The sequence below is a fragment of the Takifugu flavidus genome, chromosome 14 (assembly GCF_003711565.1).
Source record: "Takifugu flavidus isolate HTHZ2018 chromosome 14, ASM371156v2, whole genome shotgun sequence".
In the NCBI taxonomy this organism is placed as follows: domain Eukaryota; kingdom Metazoa; phylum Chordata; class Actinopteri; order Tetraodontiformes; family Tetraodontidae; genus Takifugu; species Takifugu flavidus.
In genome coordinates this window covers 1,079,019-1,104,416 of record NC_079533.1, presented here as the reverse complement: position 1 = coordinate 1,104,416, position 25,398 = coordinate 1,079,019, and the positions used below count along the sequence as shown (strand labels likewise).

Below are 25,398 nucleotides of genomic sequence, written 5' to 3'. Positions count from 1 at the left end.
CAGGAGGCAACAGACACAGAACTCTGCACTGAACTGGTTCTTCCTGGTGGCAGGACGGGCCCCTCTTTTACAACATTCCTCACTACGTTTTCAGAATTCTGGAAAAACTGACAGGGATTTGGAAGGAAGGGTTGGCTTTGCTGCCGGTGAAGGCAACAATCGGGCCGTTTGTCCACGGGCGAGGCGCGACGTCAGTCGGAAAGAGCTGGTGGTCACGGGTGCCAGCGGAGGCCGGGCCCCTCATTAAACCTCCCCGCCCTAAAGATCAGAGCACCGGCCACTCATGAGCTCTAATACCTGAGCAAATATGTGGGCTGCAGTATTGAGGAATCTACCCTCTGAATACTACACACGCTGGTGTGTGTGGTGGAGGACGCCTGGAAACGCTACGACGACACACAACAACTGCCTGATGCTTCTCTCATGGCACAGCAGCGGTGGTTTAAAGGCCTCATCCCCGCTCCTCCGTGTGATGGCACTCATACTCACGTTGATGACAGAATCCTTGAACTTGATGTGGAGCCTGTAGTTAGAAATGGCAATGATGGCTTCATCAGCATGGCCAAGATATTCAACCCCTTCCCCCTGAAGAACTGGGAACGGCACCTAAAACAGAGGATCAGCAGGGAAAACATGATGCACACAGACCTCCCCTGTTGGTTTTATTCTATCTGCTGTTGGGAGAAACAAGCCTGCCCTGGACGCTGAGCGGCGTCGGCCCGTCCTAAAGGTGATCCAACACAATGTGGGAACAATAGTAAAACCTGGATGAAGGGCAAATGTTACTGACCCCAAGAAAACCTCCATCTGTCACAGATTTAAAGCAGACTCCTGAGTGACAGTGAGACCCAAACTACTAGACCCAAAGTGGTGCTGATGGCAACAGCGCGCGTGCTGCTGTCCCATTAGCACCGCATCATTTTACAAAGGCAGCTTTGTGAAGACACAGCGGGGAGTGATCCCAAAGTGCCCATTAAAGCTCTCCCCTTTACTCATTTTATTACAGAGCCAGCCGTGCACAGGCTTCGGCAGCAGCCAGAACCCTACGTTAATGGAATTGGGCCCCAAACAACAACCTGAGCCACAGATGTTGAGACGGCTCCAAATGCCATGGTGCTACACTGGGCCTGCCACCACCAGCTACAACTGCTGGCTCCCCGACCCGCCGCAGGCTCCCCGGACAGACCTGCCACGGGCTCCCGGGACAGACCTGCCACGGGCTCCCCGGACAGACCTGCCACGGGCTCCCCGGACAGACCTGCCACAGACTCCTGGGACCTGCCACGGGCTCCCCGGACCCGCCGCGGGCTCCCGGGACAGACCTGCCACGGGCTCCCGGGACAGACCTGCCACGGGCTCCCCGGACAGACCTGCCACGGGCTCCCCGGACAGACCTGCCACGGGCTCCCCGGACCCGCCGCAGGCTCCCGGGACAGACCTGCCACGGGCTCCCGGGACAGACCTGCCACGGGCTCCCCGGACAGACCTGCCACGGGCTCCTGGGACCTGCCACAGGCTCCCCGGACAGACCTGCCACAGGCTCCTCGGACAGACCTGCCACAGGCTCCTGGGACCTGCCACGGGCTCCCCGGACAGACCTGCCACGGGCTCCTCGGACAGACCTGCCACGGGCTCCTCGGACAGACCTGCCACAGGCTCCTGGGACCTGCCACGGCTCCCCGGACAGACCTGCCACGGGCTCCTCGGACAGACCTGCCACGGGCTCCTCGGACAGACCTGCCACGGGCTCCTCGACAGACCTGCCACGGGCTCCTCGGACAGACCTGCCACGGGCTCCTCCGACCTGCCACAGGCTCCTCTGACCTGCCACAGGCTCCCGGGACAGACCTGCCACAGGCTCCTGGGACCTGCCACAGGCTCCTGGGACCTGCCACAGGCTCCTGGGACCTGCCACAGGCTCCTGGGACCTGCCAGAGGCTCCTCCCACCTGCCAGAGGCTCCTCCCACCTGCCACAGGCCGCTCAGATAAATGGTGTTATAGCTTTAAGAAGCAGCTGCGTTGTTATTGGAAGTGTACACAGAAGAATCAGATCAGTAAGAGTAAAGCATATATCAGAAAAGAAGTCCTGCTAGCATGTATGAAAGATCACTTTTGAAACTCTTAAATGCCCACAATTCCCTCTCATCCTCATAAAAGTGAGCTCTGCTGTGTCAGCTGATTATCCCTCAACACGACCTATTATGTTGCTTTCTGCGTTTGTGCTGTTTTCATAAAAATGTAACGGGGGACTGCAACACATCGTCTCATTGACAGTAGTCAGGACAAACAGCTGGAAGACAACATGACCTCCCCCTGCATTAGCTTTAGCTTTAGCATGCACTGCTGAGTCACACAGGAGGCCTCAGTGGTGCATGTTAAAGGAGGACGCAGTGGGGCAGATGGGGATTATGCTAAGATGTAGGAGAATCGGGCTTACTTAAAAAAACATTAACGACTAATAATAAAGCATGTGCAGAATGCAAAATGAGCCACAGAGTAATCTGTGGGGTTATTGACCAATCTCCAGAATCATTTTTCACAAACCCAATTTTCCAAAACAACAAAAAGCAAAAGCAAAAGCAGCCTGGTGTCCCCGTGCCATCTATGGGGCCACCTGTTGTGGCCCCTCTGCAGCGGAACATGTGTGTGAGCCAGGAAAACAAGCGTGATGAGCGAAAGAGGACAGCTTAACCTGGGAACTGGAGCACGCTGCACTCAGACAGCAACTGAGCCAAATATAGGCTGCAGCTCCCCCGACACCCTGCACCAGGAATTTGATTAGTGGAATCTCTCGTATCCAACACTCAGAAGCTGCCTGACCAACACAACAGATACACAACAGTTTGTAAAAAACATCATTTGAAGACAGAGCCTGTTTCCTAGACCATCTGTGCACAACAGAAATGGATGGAATGAGCGCCGGAGGCCACGGAGCTGCGTGCTGATGTGGTGGGGCCCCCACGCTGCTCCGGCTGGGAGCTGCCCCGCACAAGCAGCGCTCCAAAAGTAGGTGCGTGAGTCACCGGCAGTGCAGCAGAAAACACGGTGTCGCCTTTCATTCGGGGCGGCCTCCAGGACCAAAAAGACAACGTTGTTGTCTGCAGACAGGGGCAGGACGGCAGGCTCCTGGGGGCCCATCTGGGGCTTCCTCACACCGGCGTGCTCACGTGCACTACCTGCTGCTGTGGCTGAACTCGGGTAAATCATGTGACGGAAGACTGCCGAACAAACATTTATCCACTATTAACCACCTGGAGAGTTCCCCTCATGGTCCCGTCTTTATTGGGTTCTGTTCTGGGACTCAGGAGACCTGCCTCCCGGTCCCTCCTTTGTGCCCACCGGTGAGCCCCCAACCCTCGGCCCACATCAGCCCAGTGCTCACTAAAGGATCTGCAGCTCCGCTCACCTGAAGGCCTTCATCTTCCTTGACCAGCTCCTTCTGGGGGAACAGGTCCTTGGCCTTGATATACTCCAGACTGGGAGGTCCTTCTTCACCCTGTTGGAAACAACCAAACACATCAGTAAAAACAACGATCAAAACAATGTGTCATCATGAGTGAAGACATCTTCCCAACACCTACAGTGGAGAAAAGGTCAATATTTATTCAGAGACTTGCATTCTCAGTTTACAGATCCTGGCTGGAGTTCAGCAGGAAACAGCCGGGCAACACGTTACTCATAAAGTTAAAGGGTTAAAGAGAGGAGTTACTGAATGAGTGACAGCTGAACTTTGACCCTGGGTGTTCCTGCAAACACAGATACTTGATTTGTCCTTGGTTGGTTCAAATGCTGGTGACCAAATACTGCAAGAAGAGGATGAACCTATTAATGGGTAACGTTCCTCATGAAGATCCCACAGCCCGAAGCACTTAAATACCAGTGGCTTGGAGGTCCTTTCCCTCCACCAGTAGGTCAGAGTGGCTTATAGCACCAAGTGCAGCTCATTAACGTGCCCTTTGGGTCGCAGATCGTTACTCCCACTGCAGAGGAGTGAGGAGGTTGATGCTCGGGCTCCCACTCCCCGAGCTGGAGCCCGAGCTGGAGCCCGAGCTGGAGCCCGAGCTGGAGCCCGAGCCGGAGCCGGAGCCGGAGCCCGAGCTGGAGCCCGAGCTGGAGCCCGAGCCCGAGCCGGAGCCGAGCCGGAGCCCGAGCCGGAGCCGGAGCCGGAGCCGAGCCGGAGCCGGAGCCCGAGCTGGAGCCCGAGCCCGAGCCGGAGCCCGAGCCCGAGCCCGAGCCGGAGCCCGAGCCGGAGCCCGAGCCGGAGCCCGAGCCGGAGCCGGAGCCGGAGCCCGAGCCCGAGCCCGAGCTGGAGCCCGAGCTGGAGCCGGAGCCCGAGCCGGAGCCGGAGCCGGAGCCGGAGCCGGAGCCGGAGCCCGAGCCCGAGCCCGAGCCGGAGCCCGAGCCGGAGCCCGAGCCCGAGCCGGAGCCCGAGCCGGAGCCCGAGCTGGAGCTGGAGCCCGAGCCGGAGCCCGAGCTGGAGCCCGAGCTGGAGCCCGAGCCGGAGCCCGAGCTGGAGCCCGAGCCGGAGCCCGAGCTGGAGCCCGAGCTGGAGCCCGAGCCGGAGCCCGAGCTGGAGCTGGAGCCCGAGCTGGAGCCCGAGCTGGAGCCCGAGCTGGAGCCCGAGCTGGAGCCCGAGCTGGAGCTGGAGCCCGAGCTGGAGCCTGAGCTGGAGCCCGAGCTGGAGCCTGAGCTGGAGCCTGAGCTGGAGCCTTCTGGGCACACGAGGAGTTCCTTGGAGTTACTTCTACATAATCAACTGTACTAAATTGTAGCATTATGATGGAAAGGTGTGTGGAGACTGTGCCAAACTGGTGTCTTTATAGCATTTGAATGACACAAATAAGGCATAATAAGTGTTTATTAATGAATGCTGTGGCACGTTATCAGTAAAGGGACGTGACTCGTCGATACAGCAGGAGTCACGGGGAGGAAAGTGAAGAGAAATTCACCCAATCTCTCTGCAAAAGGTCCAGCTGAATCTCTCCTTCAGCAAGAAAAAGCTGAATGGGCTGTTAGCTGTGCGTTTATATACGCGGGAGACCAGAAGCATCATGAATCTGAGCGTCCAGGGAGGGGGGGTGATTACAGGCTGATCTCTGTTGCTGGGCAGTCTGAACCAGCAGGTTCCAACCATCCAGCTCCAGACGGAGTAAAGTTTAGAGCGGCCTGAAAGGCCGCAGAGAAAGCGCTAATCAGTGAAGGAGTATGCATTTAATCTGAGCACGCTAATCCTTTATTAGCAAGTGAGCCACCTCCAAAGGCCTTACGCATGTGCCTATGTGGGGGATACTTGACCTCAGACCCATCTGACCTTCCTCTGAGGCCTGTGAGAACACAATGTTCCTCTGGCTAAATGCTGCCAAGACCAGAAGTTTAACACATGGAAGAGGCAGTGACACCACACAGGCTTGCACACATTCACACAACACCTCAATACTACATTTCTAAAACACAATCATGAAGCTAATGAGCTAATATACAACATGTACACGTGTGTACTGCTAAAGAACTGCTCCAAGTGACCCCTGGTGAACTGGAACCCTGGTGAACCGGTGCAGGAGCGGTCTTTCACCCCCCCAAAGTGAGTGAGGCAGGTCTGTTCTCTAATATTCACCATATCGTAGCGTGTGTGCAGCAGACAACAACCAGCTTAGAGAAGATTAGAGGAAGGGAGAAGTGCTCTCTGCTGCTCGGCCCCAGAGATGGAACATGCAGCTGACACATTTGGCTCTGTCACTGCAGCCATCTTTCACTTCCTCCCCCGCTTCCACCCAACCAGGAATCAAAAAGCTGCGGCCCCACGGCCTGCGTGCACGCGCACGTAAGCCCAAACGCACGCAGCACGCACGGGTCACCTCAAGCCACCGCAGCAGCAGGTCAGGCGTGTGCACGTGTCCACGTGCAGCGCTCCGTCACAGATATTAGTGTGTGGACAGAAGCAGCAGGTAGGACGGGCCGAGCAGTCCTCAAGCCCAGTCTCCACGAAGAAATGTCTGGTTACCATGGATACAACAACCCTTTCTTTGAAGCAGAGAAGCTTTAAGAAACAATTTTCGAGCCCTCCCTCCTCAGCAGATTATTTACAGATTATTGGGCCTTTGTGGTCCAGATGTGCAGATTAAAGAACTACTACATGATGCAAAGGTGAAGGACGCCCTCGTGCTGGTGCACGGAAACGCAGAGGTAAAGATTAAGAGACTTTTGGAGGGACAGCAGAGAAGGCGGAGCTTGAACGTCCCGGCGTGTTTTGGCAGGATTTGGGTGGTCGGTGGCCTGAACAGGTTTACATATTAGCTGGACCTGCCCCTAACCCTGGACGTGAGGAAAAACCCTGCGAAGAGCCTCATCGTGGCTGTAACAGAAGCCAAAAGCCTCCGTTTAAAAGCCCCAGGCAGGGGCCCCTCCTGGAGGCCTGCAGGGGCCCCTCCTGTAGGCCTGCAGGGGCCCCTCCTGTAGGCCTGCAGGGGCCCCTCCTGCAGGCCTGCAGGGGCCCCTCCTGTAGGCCTGCAGGGGCCCCTCCTGTAGGCTTGCAGGTCCTAGATGGGGAGCAGGTCAGTGGAACAGCTCTCTGTCCCTGGACCAGGAGGAAGTTGGCCACCACGGTCGGGACGGTGGGAACACTGGGACTCAAAAGTCTGAGACACAGGAAGAACACTGGGATTTTGAGGAAGCCAAAACTGGGCGCTGGGGTCCAAACTGGTTTAGTGAGAAGAACCAGAGGCAAATGTTGCTGCTGTGAAGGTTACCGAGTAGATGCAGCGTGTGCACGGACCTCCGCCATCCTCAGCGCCTGCAGCAGATCCCCAGGAAGCCTTTCACCCGCGACCACGCACTGGATCCATTTACCTAGTGGGTCTAATAGAATTGGAGCCATGGAAAGAATCTTAAGCCAGCCGAGCTTTATCGGCCCGTTTGTGCAGACAACGCCACATATGTGTCATTTCCTCACACATGAGGGATCTTGGACACGGAGCGGCGCGGCGCTGCAGCCGCCCTCCAGTGAGGGACAGAACCGCGCGGTCCGTTTTAGCAGCAGTGGACAAGGATGATAAATTATACAGACAGTGACGCAGGAGAGAAAGTGCTGACTCAGCGGCGCTGCAGACGTATTAAAGAGGCATCACAAACCCTGCAACACCCGGTCATGTCTGTTCAGAAAGAAACACACTAAAGTCAAAGGAGCGAGCAGCGACTGGCTCAGCCGTCAGCACCGGCACATCGGAGTTCTGGAGGCCTGCAGATGGATCCCTGGACAAACGCTGCAGGCAGGAATTCTGCATCAAGTTCATTCCAAGCCGGTTCTCTGCAGGTCACATGACAGACGAGTTTCAGCATGTACCATGTGACACTAGGCTGGTCCATGTTACACTAGGTAGAAGATAGAATTTCTTTATTTTAGCTCCACGGTGCAACAGAACACTGGCCAAAGGAAACAGACTGGGCCGGTTCACCTGTATCACCTGTATCACCTGGTCACTCTTGCGTTGCCCAGTGCGGTTTGGCGACTCTTCAGCGTTGTGTTGTGTTGTGTAGATAAGTTACGTGCCCACAAATGATTTGTGTAAAGCTCTACATGGGGGGCATGCAGCCATCTACGGCTGTGTGGCACACCTGTATCACAGGGTGGATTAACTCTACACAGCGAGATAAGCGGAGGCCCAGCAGAGGAGAACTGCCTGAAGACATCCAGCAGTTATTAGTCTGCACACAGTGTTCCGACCCACACCTGTCTGCTGCACCCCCCCCCCCCACACACACACACACACACACACGAGCCGACCCCTGAAAGACCAGGACTCCATCATGACACACAGAAAACGCCACCTCTCGTGGCACCGATCCCCGCAGCCCTCACGTGTGCACACCCGCCGCCCCATCCCCCCACCACGCACCCCCCCTCCGGCACAGACAGGCAGATGCACTACGCACAAGGACCACACTCCCGAGTGGGGAACGGCTCGGACACTTACGAAGCAGTTGAGCATGGAGCAAGACACCCTTCCTGCGAGGCTCATGTCGAGGAGAGGCGGGGTTGCGTCGGAACGCCGCGCAGCCTGTGGAGCAGCAGCACGTCCAGCACACGAGGAGCCGGCATTACCATTCTTCTCTCTGCCGGAGCCTCCCCACTCCCTTCTGTCTCCTGCCGCTCTACCTATTGTACATCCCCTCTTTTAAAAAGGTGCTTTAAGGTAACACCCTGGTGCCGGCATCCATGGAAGAAAAGCCCGGACCCCCCAGGAGAGAGGGAGACAAGAGGCTGGCTCCTGCTATGGAGGTGGAATAGTCCGAACCAGAGCGGCAGATCTGGCCATCAGGGAACTCACAGCCTGGGAAACAGCAAAGGCGCTGGAATGACACCTTCCGAGCCAGAGCGAGAAGAGAGTAGGAGCGAGGGGGAGACGGAGGGAACTGCCTGATGCTAAACTCCACCCTCTGCATGCGCATCAACCGGCCCCCCACACGCACATGCTCACATCGCTCCCCCTCATTTCTCACTCCTCCCCCTCCTCCTTCACCCTTCACCGACATCTCTCAAAATACCATTTTCCTCCAGTAATCAGGAAATTTAAAAGAAGAAATAAAATCAGCCCTGTGACTGCAGCAAATGCCCCCCCCCACCCAGCATCAGGCCCAGAGGGATTCATGCACAGGCTGCCTTGGTCCAAACAGGTAATAAAGTAATGCACAGAGAGACATCCCATCTATTAACTGCCCCATAGCAAGAATGCTGCACTGACATTGGATGGTGACGGAGGACAAAGAGGGAGGGAGAGAGGGAAGGGGGGAGGAGGGAGGAGGGACAGAGGGAGGGACAGAGGAGGGAGGAGGAGGGAGGGGGAGGGTGCTGAGGAGCGTCGATGCAGAGATCTCAGTCCGTGACACAGCACTCTCCAGCCACAAAGCTCCCCATCCCTCTCCTCCCCCTCCTCCCCCTCCTCTCTCCTCTCCCCCCTCCTCTCCTCTCCTCCCCTCCCTCTCCTCCTCCCCTCTCTCCTCCCCTCCCTCCTCTCCTCTCTCCTCCCCTCCCCTCTCTCCTCCCCTCCCCTCCCCTCTCCTCCTCCCCTCCCCTCCCCTCTCTCCTCCCCTCTCCTCCCCTCCCCTCTCTCCTCTCCTCCCCTCTCTCCTCTCCTCCCCTCTCCTCATCTGCTCCTCCCCTCTCCTCCTCTCCCAGCTGCAGCAAACTCAACTGTCCTCTGCTAAAATCACTCAGTCACAGGATGCTAACGTAGCTGCATATCAAAAGGGGACAGGCAGCCCCCCCCCTCCCCCCCTGAGTCGTGACAGCCACTTGCCTTCGGTTGTATGAGGCCTATTACGCAATGTGTCCAAGACAATGAAAACTCTGGGATCAGAGGGATTATTACTATTATTATTGGTTCATCACTCTTACGGTCATGTGACTGTCAAGTGGCTGAATTCCACTTTAAGTGCACCTGCACAATACAACTCACAATCAAATCAAATCCCAACCAGCAGACAAAGAAAAGCAACATTTTCACCTTCCTTGATGGCATTCTTTGAAACAAAACTGTAGAAATCGTGCACGTTTCCGTGTCTGTTCTATCAACGGTGATGGTCTCGGGTCAAAACTGGAGATCCAGTCAGGATAATGATGCTGATGCTGCTGCAGTCAGCAAAAACATGGGACCTCAGGGAAAGTTAAAGGCTTTTAAGTGGAAAAATCTGGCTAATTTCTAATAAAAAGGGATTTTCCACACACCGGCGTAAACATGCAGGAGACTGCAGCACTTCCCCAAATGAAAAGTTACAGAAACCTCCCGGCAGTCCCATGACACGCTTTTGACTGGAAAAAGGAAGTGAAAGTTCTGCCAAAAGACTTCTGCAAACAGCCAACAACTGCGGAGGCGGCACGGCGGCACCATCCCCTCAAAATCAGCTCTCCACGTTCATGATTAGCAACCTCTGTGCCTCCAGTTTGCATTTGGAGCCACCTTTCCTTCAAAGTTGTGACTGGAACCATCTTGAAACACTTGTTATTTGACCCAACGGAACCAGGACAGCGAGCCAGGACAACGGACCAGCACGAGGTTTCTGGCTTTAGCCTGCAAACCTGTGTGGCGTCAGCAGCACATGGCGGTGGTTTAAGTCCCCTTCAAGCAGGTGACACCGTGCACCACCCTTCCAGACGAGCCATAAAGGAACATTGTGCACTGTGGGAGAACCCCCCATTGTCCCCAGTTCCATGATCACATTACTGCTCCCCAGATGACAGCATGAGTGGACAGAGGTATAAACGCTCCTAGTCTCACGTCAGCCCAAAACCAGGTGGAGGCTGGGAAGATATTAAACGCAACTTCTCTAAATGGGATTAAAAGGGTCGGGTTACCTGTACAGAAGGGGCCCGAGCACTGTCTCACTCCTAAACTGGGAGGAAGCCCAACTGAGCAGGATTGGTAACGTAGAAAAGCTGGCAACAGTTGGACCTTCACCCAATGAGAGGTGCTCCCTGATGTGTGTCAGGACCTGATTTCACCCCGACACACAGCAAAAAGCAGGCTCGCAGAAATGGAGGAAGGTGAATCTCACCATGGGACGAGCGGAGCTTCTCATTTTACACGACTGACTGGCTACATTATGTTCCCCAGCTCTCACCATCAATTAAGCCCAGAGCTGGAGCGCACGTACGGCGACAGGGCTGAGATCCAGGCCGTCGGCCACCCCGGCATTCTGTGGAAGCAGCTGCCCAAAGCCTGCCCTCACACTTCCTCTTTCGGTCCCATAAAAAGAAGAATTTATCACTGGGGGCCGTGGCCTGCTCTTAGACAGAAGTAGCACAGAAAGCAGCAGCTAGCAGCAGCGATCGGCTCACAACAGACTGAATTGATCATTTTGGTTTAAGAAAACTTTGCAAACTCCCTCAGGAAAATCTCAGGTAAATGAGGAACCTCCCCAGACGGAGCACGTATGGCTCAGCGATAGCTTCTACGCTACATGTTTGGTTGGCGACCTGCAGCATCCTGATGTGCAGCTGCATGGAGCTGCTGAGGAAGTGATGGTCACATGAGGCAGTTAGAGGAAAACCAAGAGGACTTTCATTTCTTCTGTTGCCCACCGTTGTTGCCTGACGCTACTAAAACACATATAATCAGATAATGATGCTGGAATGATCATAGGACTAATGATAAATGTGGTGATAAGTGTCTTTATGTCCAAAGTTCACGGTGCAAAGTCTAATCTACCTTCAATCATGTGGGAGAGAAATGATGTTATAAAGTCCTTAACTTTATTTGTGAGGCACTTTACGACAACAGAGCCTAAAACACACGCGAAAGCGAACCCATCAGCAGTAAGAGAACAACAAACGAGAAGTGAGGAGCTCAGGCTGCCTGGTGTGTTGGGGGGGCTGATCTGCTGAGCTGAGCGGCCCAGATCGGCCCCCGTAAGGCTGGGGCAGGGCAGGTCAATAGGGCCCCATACTGGGGTGGACAGGAGGTGTCCTTTGGCTCCTTCAACACACCTCTCTCTGGTTCTGGAGGATGTTCGCAGGTCTGCTATTGAGACCAGTCCGGTTTCTTCTGGACGGTACTGCTCTGTCTGGTCGGTACCGCTCTGTCTGGACGGTACCGCTCTGTCTGGACGGTACCGTCTCTAAAACGTTCTGCTTGTTTGGCGTTAAGCTACAACACACGGCCTTCGGACATTCTCAGGAGCTTCTGTGAAACAGAATCCAGCTCGTTTCACTTTCAGAGTAGCACTAATCGGAAGTGAACTTTAATAGCAAGCACCATCTAAACACCGTGACCCCCCCCCCCCCCCCACACACCCCCGTGATAAGCTCACCATCCTGCCAGCTGCAGACGCTCGGCCCGGACGCTCCTCTGCAGAACCCTCCCACACCTCCAGTCACTGAACTCTGGTGCCAGCAAAGGCTCCTGCAAAAAAAAAAAAGAGAGAAAATGAGAAAAGCATTACCTTCAGACGGTGGGTGGGTAAACATGTGGGGGGGGGCTGCGGTCCATAAATAAAGGTCCATGGAAAAACATCACTCCAGACCTGCTAGCTGCACCGGCTCCCTGGACCAGACGGAGCAGAGGTGATATCCCAACCAGTCAGGTCAGTGACATCACAGCAATGCAAACATGTGTTCCGCCTGACACCCATCACAAGCACATAAGCTTCTTATTTACGGGAAATGCAGCTCCAACACGCCTCATTTTCTTATCAGATGCTAAACAGAAAGCGCAGGAAGTGGCACATGTGGGGGAGAGCCCGCGCCTCTAGCCAGGTCGACCCTTTACCAACTTCAGTCCCATTCATCTTTATTTATAGAGCAAAAAGCAAAGTTGCCACCGGGTGCGGTGCAGAACTCCAGCGCCAGTTTCTAAAATCAGTGCAGTGCGGCGTGACTGGGCCGTTACCGTGTCTGCTCCCGTGGGTGCGTGCGCAGCCTGGTCCCACCGCTCAAGGTTGGCGCTAATGTAGTGACAGTAACTCAGACTAAACACTGATTATTGCACATGCCCGTGTGAGTAGAAACACCACAAACCCACGACAAGGACACGTCTAGAGCTTCTGTCCGTCCTCTCGCCTCTTTCCCACCCCCCGAGGACACGCCCCCTTTTGCACACAGCTCCACAAAACGAAAACAACTGTGTGAAGTTAAAAACATCCGACCCCGACGTTGACCTCCCTTACCTGCCGCAGGCCTCGACGCCAAAAGCCCAGAGATCAAAGCTCGACCTGTCTCTGAGGGCTGAAGTCAGCTTGCAAGGAAGCAGCAACGCTCCCTCCCCAAACATTGTGGTAGTGATCCAGCGTGTGGTCACCTCCCACCGCCCTCGCTGGTCGGCTCTAGCTCCGCCCACAGCCAAAGGTGCCAACGCCGGGGCATCTACGAGTTCACCCTGGGCCACTCCCGACTCCTTTTACTGGCAGCCGTTCAGGGCTGGAGTCTTGGTTCTTACAGTAACGTGACACGGTGATCACGATGGGTCCTGATATCAGCTGGACATTTCAGCTTCTCCTCAATGAATGAACACGCGGAAAAAACTGAGCCAAGGGGGTTAAACGGGGAAAAGTAAGCTACAGGGCGCCCAGCTGCCGAGGCTTTGTTCTCCGGCAGGAAAAGGTCGCATCCGCTCCTGTCAGCGGCTCGTTTCCCACAACTTCTGGAGGCCGCGTGTCGCCGTCCAAACACCAACCCTGCACTAACCCTAACCCTAACCGGTTCACCTCCTGGCCCAGGTCTGCCAGTCTGCCTCCAGGTGACTCTGCTAAGAACTAAAGGCTGCAACGGAAGCAAAACTCACAAAACTGTGAAAAGCTGCCGAAGCGCCACACAGAAGGTCCTGGAAGCCACCAATGGGATCGCCATGTCAGCACTGATCAAACACACGATTAAATGATTATATGACAAGATTAAATGCACATTTCCCAAGACTCCATGTAAACCAAGTGTGTAATAATGTGTCATGCTAATTATATAAGCATCACACAATGTCAGGATGGGGGGCTGAGTGGTTGTGGCTCTTATTAGAGGTGGAACACTTATCAATTACTGGAAATGCTCAATCTTTCTAAAGCTTAGACTCAGCCAGACATGTCGCCTTTTAAATAAGAGGTGGTTTTGGACTATGGGGTGTCCAGACACGACCCGAGGAGGGGGGTTGTACTTGTTATTTTGTCCGGTGTAAAAGACATTTTCCCTCGGATTCGAACCTGATCTTTCCCCCTCAACAGGCAGCTGCAGCGGCCACGTGCTCCGTTTCCAGCCCAGGTGAATGATAGCAGGGCTCAGGTTTACACGCACGTAAAGGTGAAAGTGAAAGTGGGCACGGACGGTCTCGGGCGATGGGATGAAGTGGACCCGACCACCCGAAGGAGGGAGCCGAGTTGGGACCTGTTAGCGCCACGCTAGCTGCCGGATCGCAACATTTGTGGACGCCGAGGCACCAAAATCACAAATCTGCCAACCGAAGACGACACGTTGACTCGTGTCCAACACAATTTTGACACCAGAGAAGTCGGGCGCAAAGAACAATGTTCGGAAGTTACTTAATTCTGAGAGAAAATCGAGTTACTCACACAGAAAGGATCAGCTGACACGACGGTGACTCAGTAGACGACACGACTTCCGCATTCTTGTGCGATGATAACAGCGCCCGCCAATAGGAGCTGAGAAAAGTGGCCCTTCTCGACCAATGGCGCTCCACGATGATACCCGGCCAATGAAGGTTTGCTGGCGCGGGTCACTGGAGCGCGCACACCCACAAAACAACCAATCAGGTGTCACCACACTCCCAAACCCGCCAATAGGAATTCACAGCGCGGCAAAGCAGCGCCTCACGCACAACGAGCGGTACGTGCGCAAGTGAGCACAAGCACGCAGTTAAAAATAGCTTGAGTTTCTTTTTGACGGTGGTATTTCGTTTATAGTGTTGTTTGTGGCTCTGTTTTCGATCCCCGTGGATAAAAACCATTAACAATCACTGACAAAAAGAATAATGATAATAATAAATAATCTACAAAACAATCCAGGAGCAAAAACTGCGTCAGGACGTAAAATTACTTTCCCTGAAATTTGTCATACGCTAGAATTGCTTAAGGTAAATTAAAAGGCGCAATCTGGATCACAGGTTCTTCTCAATATCCACGTAATAATCTCCATTTACAAACCAATTCATGGAAGTACAATCAGTCTGACGTACGTTAATTGTCACTATCACGTGACTAAATGCACCGAGGGAGCATGTATCCATCAAGATGGGGGCCATCGAGACGTATTGATAAAGTAACACGGTGTAGCTACTCTGGGATGTGGGACACGTGTTGCCCAGATCCCAACAGCCTATCTGGCTCTGGCGCGCCCCCTGCTGGAGTAACCATTAATTAGTGTTTTTATCATGCAGAATTCACCCGCTCCCAGTCCCCACACGCGCCTTTAAACACAAAGCGCATTAAAAACACGTACAGTTGATTCTAAGCTGAAAGTTAGCGGGCCTCCGTCCTCAAAATGGCGGGTTTGGTGTCAATCACTCGTTCACTTGGACTGAAGTTAATGTGTCCGTGTTTCTGTCAGGACGGAGGCGCTGGGGACTGACAGGCGCACAGACACTGGACTCAGGGCAGATGACAAAACTTATGTCAGTGAACTTTTAGACAGACGGTGGGTGTACATCCCAAAGGGCCAATCACAACTAGTCAGCAGGCCAGTACTTATCTCCAGCACTGCACTGGTTTAAGTCCATCTTCTTCCAGTGGAGCCTGAATTTGAGCCATCTGTAATCGCACCATGGTAAGAGAAACGATTCTAGACGCTTCCTCTAAAGAACCCAGGTGATCGCTGAGCCTCATCTGGACTGGAACCAGTGAAAACTAGGAATTTACAGATGTTGTTTAGTGAGAGCACATGTGGATGAGAGGGTGATGGTGTCAACTTTGCTTTCTTTTTAGACCAGCTACACAGATAAAGGAGAGAAGGTAAAACTAGACCTTTGCTTTTGGACCCGCTGGAGTTTCATCCCAGAGTCAACCTTTAACATGCTCAAAACCTTTTCAAAATAGAGAATTTCATCTCTCCTCCTCTCTTTGCTCTCTTCATCTCATTTTGCTGTGTTCTTTCAGCATGCAAGAGGAAAATTTATCAAGTTCCATCACCTCACCTTCTGGGTCGGCAACGCCAAACAGGTCAACATCTCTTCTCCTTTTAACTTTGACCCTCGGGAAATGAAGTCTTAGCCAACAATCCTCTCCTCTCTAAATGTTATAATAAGCAGCCCAAGATGATTCCTATGATAACTGATAATGCTGTTAAACATCAGCAGAAATACTCAATTATAAGCCCACACCTTAGCTAGCATAATGCCCTCATCTCGACGTCCGTTTACTGTAAACACAGCCAGAAACGGGACGACCTCCACTGTTCCTACGCTCTTCATCTACACTAAAGGAATAAAGTGGCTGACCAATGCTAAAGACATGTTTGGCTTCGAGCATTGTGGTTCTGCTCACATGCTGCAGCCCTGATCACTGATGTGTGAATCTGTCTATATTCTGTCTGGTCCTCACAGGCAGCCTCCTTCTACTGTGATAAGATGGGCTTTGAGCCGTTGGCCTACAAGGGTCTGGAGACTGGCAGTCGTGAGGTGGTGTCTCACGTCATCAGACAGGACAAGGTTGAGTCTCGCACTTCCTGTTTGAGGCAGAGCAGCACTGTTGTTCGGCTGTCACTGATCCCACGTCGCTCCTCTCCTCACAGATTCTCTTTGTCTTTGCATCTCCGCTGAACCCTGGAAATGAAGGTACGTTCTAGCCTCAGAATAGATGCCGGCTGTGACGCTGTGACCTCGGTCTGCACGGTCTCTGGCTCTTCTCTCCCCTCAGAAATCGGCCAGCATCTGATAAAACACGGAGATGCAGTGAAAGACATCGCCTTCCAAGTGGAAGACTGCGACTTCCTGGTCAAGGTAACAGTCGGTACAATCACCAACATTCAGCTACCTAATTGGACCTAAGCCCGGAATAAGTGCAAATATTCCCAACGCTAATGCAACCAAAATACAGCAAATTATGCTTCATTTCATTGATGAGTTGTCTTTAATTATAAAGTAACAATTTGGAGCAAACATTTGGAGAGGTCTAACCCTAACCCTAACCCTAACCCTGAGGGGGGGGGGGGGGGGGGCACGGGAGCTGATAGGAGACAAACTAAACAAAAAGACTTAACTAATTAGCACTGACTGAAACCTTCAGTAACCCAGCTGGAGCTCCCGTAAATGAGGAATTACATGTTCAAACGAAATATTGGGCAAAGATAAGTGGTCTTGTTCTGGAATCAGAGGCACAAAAGAGTGTCAGAGTCATGTTTAAATGTTGCCCCAGAACCTGCCACGTGTGTGTTTAGTGGATCCAGAGAGTTGAAATGGAACCTTCTGAACTTCAGTCAAGGTTTTAGATAAAGTCTGTGTTTGAATCACGGTTTCAGTCCAGGCGTCAGGTTACATAGGACAGGAGCAGCAGGCCGTTCAGCCTGCCACCACTAGGGGGCTTCCAGGAGGCGTCTCCACGCACCAGCGCACTGTTGCTCCTCTGTTTCAAGCTGATCCCAAACGCTCTCCCCCCACAGACGGCCAGGGAGCGAGGAGCCGTGGTGGTCAGGGAGCCCTGGGTGGAGCAGGACGACCACGGGAAGGTCAAGTACGCCATCATTCAAACGGTACGTCAGGAGGAACACACATCAAAGTGGAAATGTGTGTTGACACACATTTGTGTGTTTTCCGCAGTATGGGGACACAACGCACACCCTCATCGAGTACCTCGGCCCCTACACAGGCCTTTTCCTGCCAGGCTACAAAGAGCCTCTGTACAAGGATCCTCTGTTAGCAAAACTGTGAGTCAAATCCAAGGATTAGAGCTAACTGGCTGCAGCTCTTTTCTCTGTGGTCTAACCCAAGATGACCCTTCCTCTCTCTCCGGTAGGCCCCCCGCAGGCCTGCGCTTTATCGATCACATTGTGGGAAATCAGCCAGATGATCAAATGGTGCCCGTCACAGACTGGTGAGCGCACGTCCTCCATGAGGGTCAAAGGTGGTCCCCTGCTCAGCTGCTGGTGTTTACTGCTAACGTTCTCAGAGCCATGTTACACATCCTTGGACATCTGATGCCACAAGACCTCTTTACACTGAAACTACGTTTCATGACTTTTATTTTGACTCTTTCATTTCAAAACCAATGGAGTGAAATAAATGGGTTCAATCAACACCTCACCATCAGACAGGACCACATCAAGGCCAACGCGCTTGTTTTTAGTGTCACATTTAAGCCTCGAAGCAGAAAATAAGGTTGTCCTCACACTCTTTTCCCCCTCAAATTCCAGGTATCAGAAATGTTTGCTGTTCCATCGGTTCTGGTCCATAGATGATAAACAGATCTACACGGATTACAGTTCGCTGAGATCCATCGTCGTGGCTAATTATGAAGAGACCATCAAGATGCCCATCAATGAGCCGGCCGTGGGGAAAAGGATCTCACAAATCCAGGTGAGTTTCCTTCCTTTTGGAACTGCTTGATTTTCAACTCTACACAAGAGCAATATGTGGACCAGCGTCCCGCCTGGTTTCAGCTGTCCTGTGTCTCTGTCCTCACAGGAATACGTGGACTATAACGGAGGACCGGGCGTGCAGCACATCGCCCTCAACACCTCGAACATCATTGAAGCTGTGAGGCTCCTGATACAGATGCTTCCCTCTCAAATCTGCAAGTGAAGACAAGCATGCTGCCTTTTATCTTTGAGCCAGATAGTGAACCTGCGTGCCCGAGGGATGGACTTCCTTTCAGCACCTGACACCTACTACGACGACCTGCGGCAGAAGCTCAAAACGGCAAAGATCAAGGTGGAGGAGGACCTCGATGTTCTACAGGTGAGCACATGTGGGGAGAGAGTAAAGGTTCCACTCTTTTCACTCGTCTACCCGCCTGTAAACCTTCTCTTTCTTTTCAGAAACTGAGAATCTTGGTTGATTTTGATGACAAGGGCTACCTCCTTCAAATCTTCACCAAACCCATGCAGGACAGGCCAACCCTCTTTCTGGAGGTCATCCAGCGGAAAAACCATTTTGTAAGTGGTTCTGAGGATAATCACTGTGCACGTGCGATGGGATATATCAGGCTCTGGTCATATTTCTTGCCTTGAACCCCTTTAAGAAGTTGGGCCAGGACACCTGGTCACCCAGTGTGAGCAGAATAAAAGTCACCCACTTGGAAAAGGCCAGTAAATCTGTCACAGGTACAGATTAAAAGGCTAAACCGGGAGGGGGATCTTTGGATCAGGTTGTGCCCTGTGGCACTCCACTTATACCCCCATCCTTCCTGTCAGAACAGGCATGTTGTCAATCTCCAGTCTTTCACGACATGAAAGTTAGAAAGCAATGCTGGAGCTCAGTGAAGCATCTCTCAGAGCCCTTTGAACGTAGCTCATTCTGTGAGAAGAGGAGGGTTCTTGGTTCAAGTCCCATTGCAGACAAAACATGGAAGGTGTTCTGGTCGTAGAGCCAGTATACCTTCAGAGAACTGCCCAGGTACCCTTGAGCAAGGCACCGAACCCACAAATGCACACGTAGGGCCCTGCGATGAGCTGGCGGCTGACCAAGGGGGGACCTGCCTTCACCCAGGGGGGGGCCTGCCTTCACCCAAGGGGGGGACCTGCCTTCACCCAAGGGGGGACCTGTCTTCACCTAAGGGGGTGACCTGCCTTCACCTAAGGGGGGGACCTGCCTTCACCTAGGGGGGGGGGGGGCTGCCTTCACCCAAGGGGGGACCTGCCTTCACCCAAGGGGGGACCTGCCTTCACCTAAGGGGGGACCTGCCTTCACCCAAGGGGGGACCTGCCTTCACCCAGGGGGGACCTGCCTTCACCCAAGGGGGGGGGGCCTGCCTTCACCCAAGGGGGGACCTGTCTTCACCTAAGGGGGGGACCTGCCTTCACCTAAGGGGGTGACCTGCCTTCACCTAAGGGGGGGGGGGGGCTGCCTTCACCCAAGGGGGGACCTGCCTTCACCAAGGGGGGACCTTCCTTCACCTAAGGGGGGGACCTGCCTTCACCTAAGGGGGGACCTGCCTTCACACATACGTGCTCCCTCCCCGTGACCCCGAAAGGACTAAAGTGGGGAAGAAGACGAGACCAAATGGTTCATTTTCTGACCATTTTCACTTTTTGATCTGTGTATAATTCACAAGTTCTGAGGAAATTCTCTACCAGGTTTCAGATTTGAATCCCAGATTTTAGAATTGCATTCAAACTGTCTGAAATGTTTATGTTCACATTAAGATAATCAGATTAAACCCATTTGTCAAGCCTGCTCTAAATACTCATCTCAGAATGGACTAGAATAGACTGTGAATACAAGAGGCTGCTTTATTTCCCATTTGTGTGTTTGTGGCTGTTCTAGGGCTTTGGAGCTGGAAACTTCAAGTCCCTCTTTGAGGCCATTGAGAAGGACCAAGATGCTAGGGGAAACCTCACAGTGCTGACACACCAAGGGCAGACCAAAGGCTTCCAGTGATCCCCCTACGGCTGCTGAACCTTACGTAGATTGTTATATATGGCCACATATTTCAGATGCAGTCAGCAGCTTCCCGCAGACCCATTCTGCATATGGAGTGTCGACTATCTATCTCTGTGCTCCCAGATATACTCTGAGGTGTCTGCTGATTGTATGCTGCCCAGCTAAATAAAGTTATGCTTGTTCATGTGGGTAGCCATGTGTGTTTGGGACAGTTGAAATGTATGCTTACATTGTTGCCAGGAGACAGCTGAGGAGGCTAAATGTGAAACTCAGCATGCTGTGATCAACTGGACTCAGACAAATATTTAAGCCAGCCGCTCTACCACCCTCATGCCCAGTGATGACAGGAGTGAAGGAGTTTGAAGTTGGCTTGAAGTGAGGGATGTTGAAAAAAGCCAGGTTTTCTGATCTACCAATTAAATAACCCATTCACCTGGGTTCACACTTGCCTTGGTAAAAAGCAGTTTCTGCCTGGGACGACAGGAAACCCGGCTAGTTTGGACCGGGTTATGGCACACCCTGTTTAGACACCATTGCCAGAATGGTTCCCTCAGCCTTGAGTCTCTGGTCTAGGTCTGCATCCATCACATGGGAAAAAGTCTCAATCCACCAGAAGTGTTTCCTAAGGAAATTTGGGTCTGGGTGAGGCCTTGATGACAGGTGAACCTGGAAGAAAGCCCCCAATGTGGAACGTTAGAGCGGACAGATTTAGGGACAAAAAGCCACTGGAGTAGAGTTGTTGGTTGCACCTCCAAAATCCTCTTGTCCATTTTCCAGGAAGCACCTCCTCAATGCAGTAGTGAGGCAGGATGGAACCAGGTTCTGAGCTGGAAAGGTCCGGGAAAACCGGCAAGACAGGGCACCCGGCTTGATGTTACTGGAACCTGGGCAGTACATGAGAGAGAATTTAAAACAGGCTAGAAAGAGCACCCACCGAGCTTGCTGGAGGTTTACCCACTTAGTGTTCCTAAGGTAAGACGGGTCCTTGTGGTTGGTCCACACCACTAATGGCTAGATGGACCCCTCCAGCAAGAGTCTCCTGCAAAGCTATGACAACCACGAGCAAGTCTCTATTCCCCACATTGTAGTTTACCTCCAACGTAGCCTGTAGAAGATGTATCTCTGTAGAAGATGCAGAGATGGAGCTTTTGGTAGTCATGCTGGGAGAGAAAAGCATCTTGTCCACAAAACTGGTGACAGGGATCCGGGTGTGAAAGGATGGGGAGCGGAGCTAAACCGTGTCCTCATCGGACCACTGGAAAACATTCAGGTTGGAGGAATGTTTGGTGAGAGGTGCGGCAACTTTGCTTTAATCGCAAATGAAGCAACGGTAAAAAATTAGCAAAACCCAAGAAACATTGTGACGGTTCAGACGAGAATTGTCCCTGTCCAAGGATGAACCCAGAAAAGAGGACCTCTCTCGTTTTACAAAACGTTTATTCATGAGAAGGCACTGGGACACTAGGTAGACATGTTGGATATGTTCCCCATTAATGTCAGAGATGACAATGTCTTTGAGGGCAACGAAGAGGGATCTAACATTGTTGATTAGAGACAGACTAGAGACAGACTAGAGACAGGTGCATAGTTAAGGCTGAGGGCACCAGGTATTCAGATCCAGGCTCTTTAGAGTGGACTAAAAGCCCTGTGGAAGGGGGTTAATGGGTACTTATGCTTGGTGGTGGTGTTGTTAAGGGATCGATAGTCAATGTCGAGAAAGTCATCCTGGATGAAAACCTGCCCCCTCCGTCTGTCCCTGAGATGGTCGTCTAGGCGTGCAGTAAGGGCGGTTAGGGTCTTGAGGTCTGGCATCTCATCCTTCAGCTCCCTTTTGCTGCTGCTTCACCACCCTAGACCAATGGCAAAGTCTGCTCCTCTACAAGTCTGTAGTCTGTCTTTCATTGACGCTGAGGCCCATTTTGCCGCCCTGATCTTTCTCTTGTTGGTAGGTTAATGGTTGAGGTCAAAAACGAAGGAACACTGCAACAAAAAAATACCTCACCAGAGTAATGCTAACCTGCTAGCATCTGATTGTTCCGTTGAGTCTATGTTTAGATTGGACCCGAAGGCAGACAGAAGACAGCCAATGAGGATGGAACAAATCTTTATTCATAGAACCCGAAGGGTGTGAGGCCTGAAAACTGTGGAGCGGGAAAGCAAAGTGAAGAACCAAAAAGGGCAGTCTTGGAAAGGGGCAACAGTCCAAGTTAATCCAGAGGTGCGATCCTTTGAGGACATTCTTATCCTGCGGGAAGTCTAGTCAACGAAGTGATGCTAGTCTCTTTAAGTGAAGGTAGGGGGGACTAGTGACCTCAAGAGGGATAAACAGGTGGATTCATCTGGATGAATCCTTTACAACTTTAACAAGGAGGGAAAGAAAATCAGAGCAGGACATTTTATTTCAAAATAATTTATTTGCATATAATTGGAATGAAGACAGGTTCATATATCTGTGATGGCACTGGTCAGATTCCATATAGAAACATTCAGTCTATACAGAAACCACTTTCAAACCTGAACAAAATGGATAAATATATTAGTAAATAAATATATTAGTGACGTGTCACTATAATGAAATGTTCTATCATATATAAAATACAACACTATTTCTTTTCTGGTTTTGTTGTTCCTTTTTGTACGCAAAGTATTCAAAAATATACTGACAAGTCCCTTTAAATTCTAAAAGGGACCTTTGTTTTTATTTACTCTGAGCAAAGGCAGTTTTAGCTCATTATTGTTGCCAGACTTGCATCCACCAGATAAAAAAGGCACAAAGGGGAAGATCCTGAAGAGGATTACCACCACACCAGCTAACCCTGGCATCAAGAATCCCATGCTGCCATGTTCTGGGCTGATTTGGGGATTTTAATTTTAATGTAAACTGAATTTTGCCAAAGTGCTGCATGTTATTCAGTCAATTCCAACCCCGGCGTCACAGTCGAGCCTGTTGGGGGTCCAAGCGTGGGTCACAGAGACGGATGCACAGATGGAGAACCTGGGGCTGGAGAACCTCATGCTGGCACATTTCTAATGAGGGTCAGAACAAAGATGCCAAATGTTTCTGAGCTACGGTGAAGGGAAAGCAGAGGTCAACCGAGGTCAACCGGGGTCAACAGGCATGTTCTTGTGTTCCGGGTAAGTGGGTTTACACACTGAGACACACACTGAGACACCACTGAGACACACACTCAGACACACACATGAGACACACTGAGACACACACTGAGACCACACTGAGACACACACTGAGACACACTGAGACACACACTGAGACACACACTCAGACACACACTGAGACACACACTCAGACACACACTGAGACACACACTGAGACACACACACTCAGACACACACTGAGACACACACTCAGACACACACTGAGACACACACTGAGACACACACTCAGACACACACACTGAGACACACACTGAGACACACACTGAGACACACACTCAGACACACACTGAGACACACACTGAGACACACTGAGACCACACTGAGACACACACTGAGACACACACTGAGACACACACTCAGACACACACACTCAGACACACACTGAGACACACACTGAGACACACCTCAGACACACACTGAGACACACTGAGACACACACTGAGACACCACTCAGACACACACTGAGACACACACTCAGACACACACTGAGACACACACTGAGACACACACTGAGACACACTCAGACACACACTGAGACACACACTCAGACACACTGAGACACACACTGAGACACACTCAGACACACACTGAGACACACTCAGACACACACTGAGACACACACTCAGACACACACTGAGACACACACTGAGACACACACTCAGACACACACACTGAGACACACACTGAGACACACACTGAGACACACACTGAGACACACACTCAGACACACACTGAGACACACACTGAGACACACTGAGACACACACTGAGACACACACTGAGACACACACTGAGACACACACTCAGACACACTGAGACACACACTGAGACACACACTGACACACACTGACCACACACTCAGACACACACTGAGACACACACTGAGACACATACTGAGACACACACTGAGACACACTGAGACACACACTCAGACACACACTGAGACACACTGAGACACACACTGAGACACACACTGAGACACACTGAGACACACACTGAGACACACACTGAGACACACTGAGACACACACTAAGACACACACTGAGACACACACTGAGACACACACTGAGACACACTGAGACACCACTCAGACACACTGAGACACACACTGAGACACACACTGAGACACACACTGACACACACTGAGACACACACTGAGACACACACACTGAGACCACACTGAGACACATACTGAGACACACACTGACACACACTGAGACACACACTGAGACACACACTGAGACACACTGAGACACACACTCAGACACACACTGAGACACACACTGAGACACATACTGAGACACACACTGACACACACTGAGACACACACTGAGACACACACTGAGACACACACTGAGACACACTGAGACACACACTGAGAGACACACTGAGACACACACTGAGACACACTGAGACACACACTGAGACACACACTGAGACACACACTGAGACACACACTGAGACCACTGACCACACACTGAGACACCACTGAGACACACACTGACACACACACTGAGACACACACTGAGACACACTGACACACACACTGAACACACACTGAGACACACACTGAGACACACACTGAGACACACACACACACTGAGACACGCACTGAGACACACACCTGACACACACACACACTGAGACAACACACTGGCACACACACACTGACACACACACACATTCAATTCCTAATCAGTGGGGCCGAAGAGCACATTTGTTATTATTATTATTATCACTATTATTGTTGTTAACAACAACAACAACCATATCATGATACTATTATCATCAACATCATTATTATTAGTAGTAGTATTATAATAGTAACAATTATTGTTATTGCTATTATTATTCTTAGTAGTAGTATTATTACTATTATAATTATCACAATTACTATTATAAATATTATTATCATAATTACTGTTTTAGTATTATTATTATTGCAATTATTATTATTTTTAGTAGTATTATAATAATAATAATTGTGATTATTATTAGTTGTGTTTTTACTATTATAATCATCATCGTAATTATCAATATTACTATTATTATTAAAAAGTAATAGTACTACTAGTAATAGTAATAGTAATAATAGTTCTACTAATAATAAGAATTGCAATAATAACAATAATAGTAAAAACAATCATTACTATGATCATAATTATTATTAGTAGTAGTATAATTATTACTATTGCTG

General features: G+C 51.5%; 2 protein-coding genes and 1 long non-coding RNA gene across 3 annotated transcripts in view; 1 reads left to right on the top strand and 2 right to left on the bottom strand.

Annotated features, from left to right (window-relative positions):
• The window catches only part of mtmr4 (myotubularin related protein 4), a 19,157-nt gene extending 10,689 nt beyond the window's left edge, over positions 1–8,468 (bottom strand). The window contains 3 exon segments of the mRNA XM_057055273.1: positions 490–606; positions 3,408–3,497; positions 7,972–8,468. Of these exon segments, the coding sequence (XP_056911253.1) occupies positions 490–606; positions 3,408–3,497; positions 7,972–8,016 (252 nt within the window). The 5' untranslated portion in view covers positions 8,017–8,468.
• A 2,633-nt stretch (positions 8,469–11,101) lies between these two features.
• On the bottom strand, positions 11,102–13,675 carry LOC130538058 (uncharacterized). Its single transcript, XR_008953757.1, has 3 exons — positions 12,659–13,675; positions 11,804–11,895; positions 11,102–11,676 (listed from the first exon to the last, which is right to left on the bottom strand). It is a non-coding gene; the product is annotated as an uncharacterized LOC130538058 (long non-coding RNA).
• Positions 13,676–15,137: 1,462 nt separating this feature from the next.
• LOC130538054 (4-hydroxyphenylpyruvate dioxygenase-like) lies at positions 15,138–20,209 on the top strand. The gene is made up of 14 exons (XM_057055282.1): positions 15,138–15,257; positions 15,416–15,442; positions 15,587–15,649; positions 16,033–16,137; positions 16,221–16,263; positions 16,346–16,428; positions 17,088–17,177; positions 17,245–17,351; positions 17,441–17,518; positions 17,838–18,000; positions 18,109–18,180; positions 18,259–18,381; positions 18,462–18,578; positions 19,909–20,209. The coding sequence occupies exons 1-14, from the start codon at positions 15,255–15,257 to the stop codon at positions 20,020–20,022; spliced, it is 1,188 nt and encodes a 395-aa protein (XP_056911262.1). The 5' UTR covers positions 15,138–15,254; the 3' UTR covers positions 20,023–20,209.
• The last annotated feature ends 5,189 nt before the right edge of the window (positions 20,210–25,398 follow it).

Bases quoted from the DNA above. Each gene is read 5' to 3' on its own strand.
- LOC130538054 (XM_057055282.1), top strand. The intron at 16,429-17,087 runs GTAACAGTCGGT...CTCCCCCCACAG, and splicing joins ACTGCGACTTCCTGGTCAAG to ACGGCCAGGGAGCGAGGAGC. The intron at 17,178-17,244 runs GTACGTCAGGAG...TGTTTTCCGCAG, and splicing joins AGTACGCCATCATTCAAACG to TATGGGGACACAACGCACAC.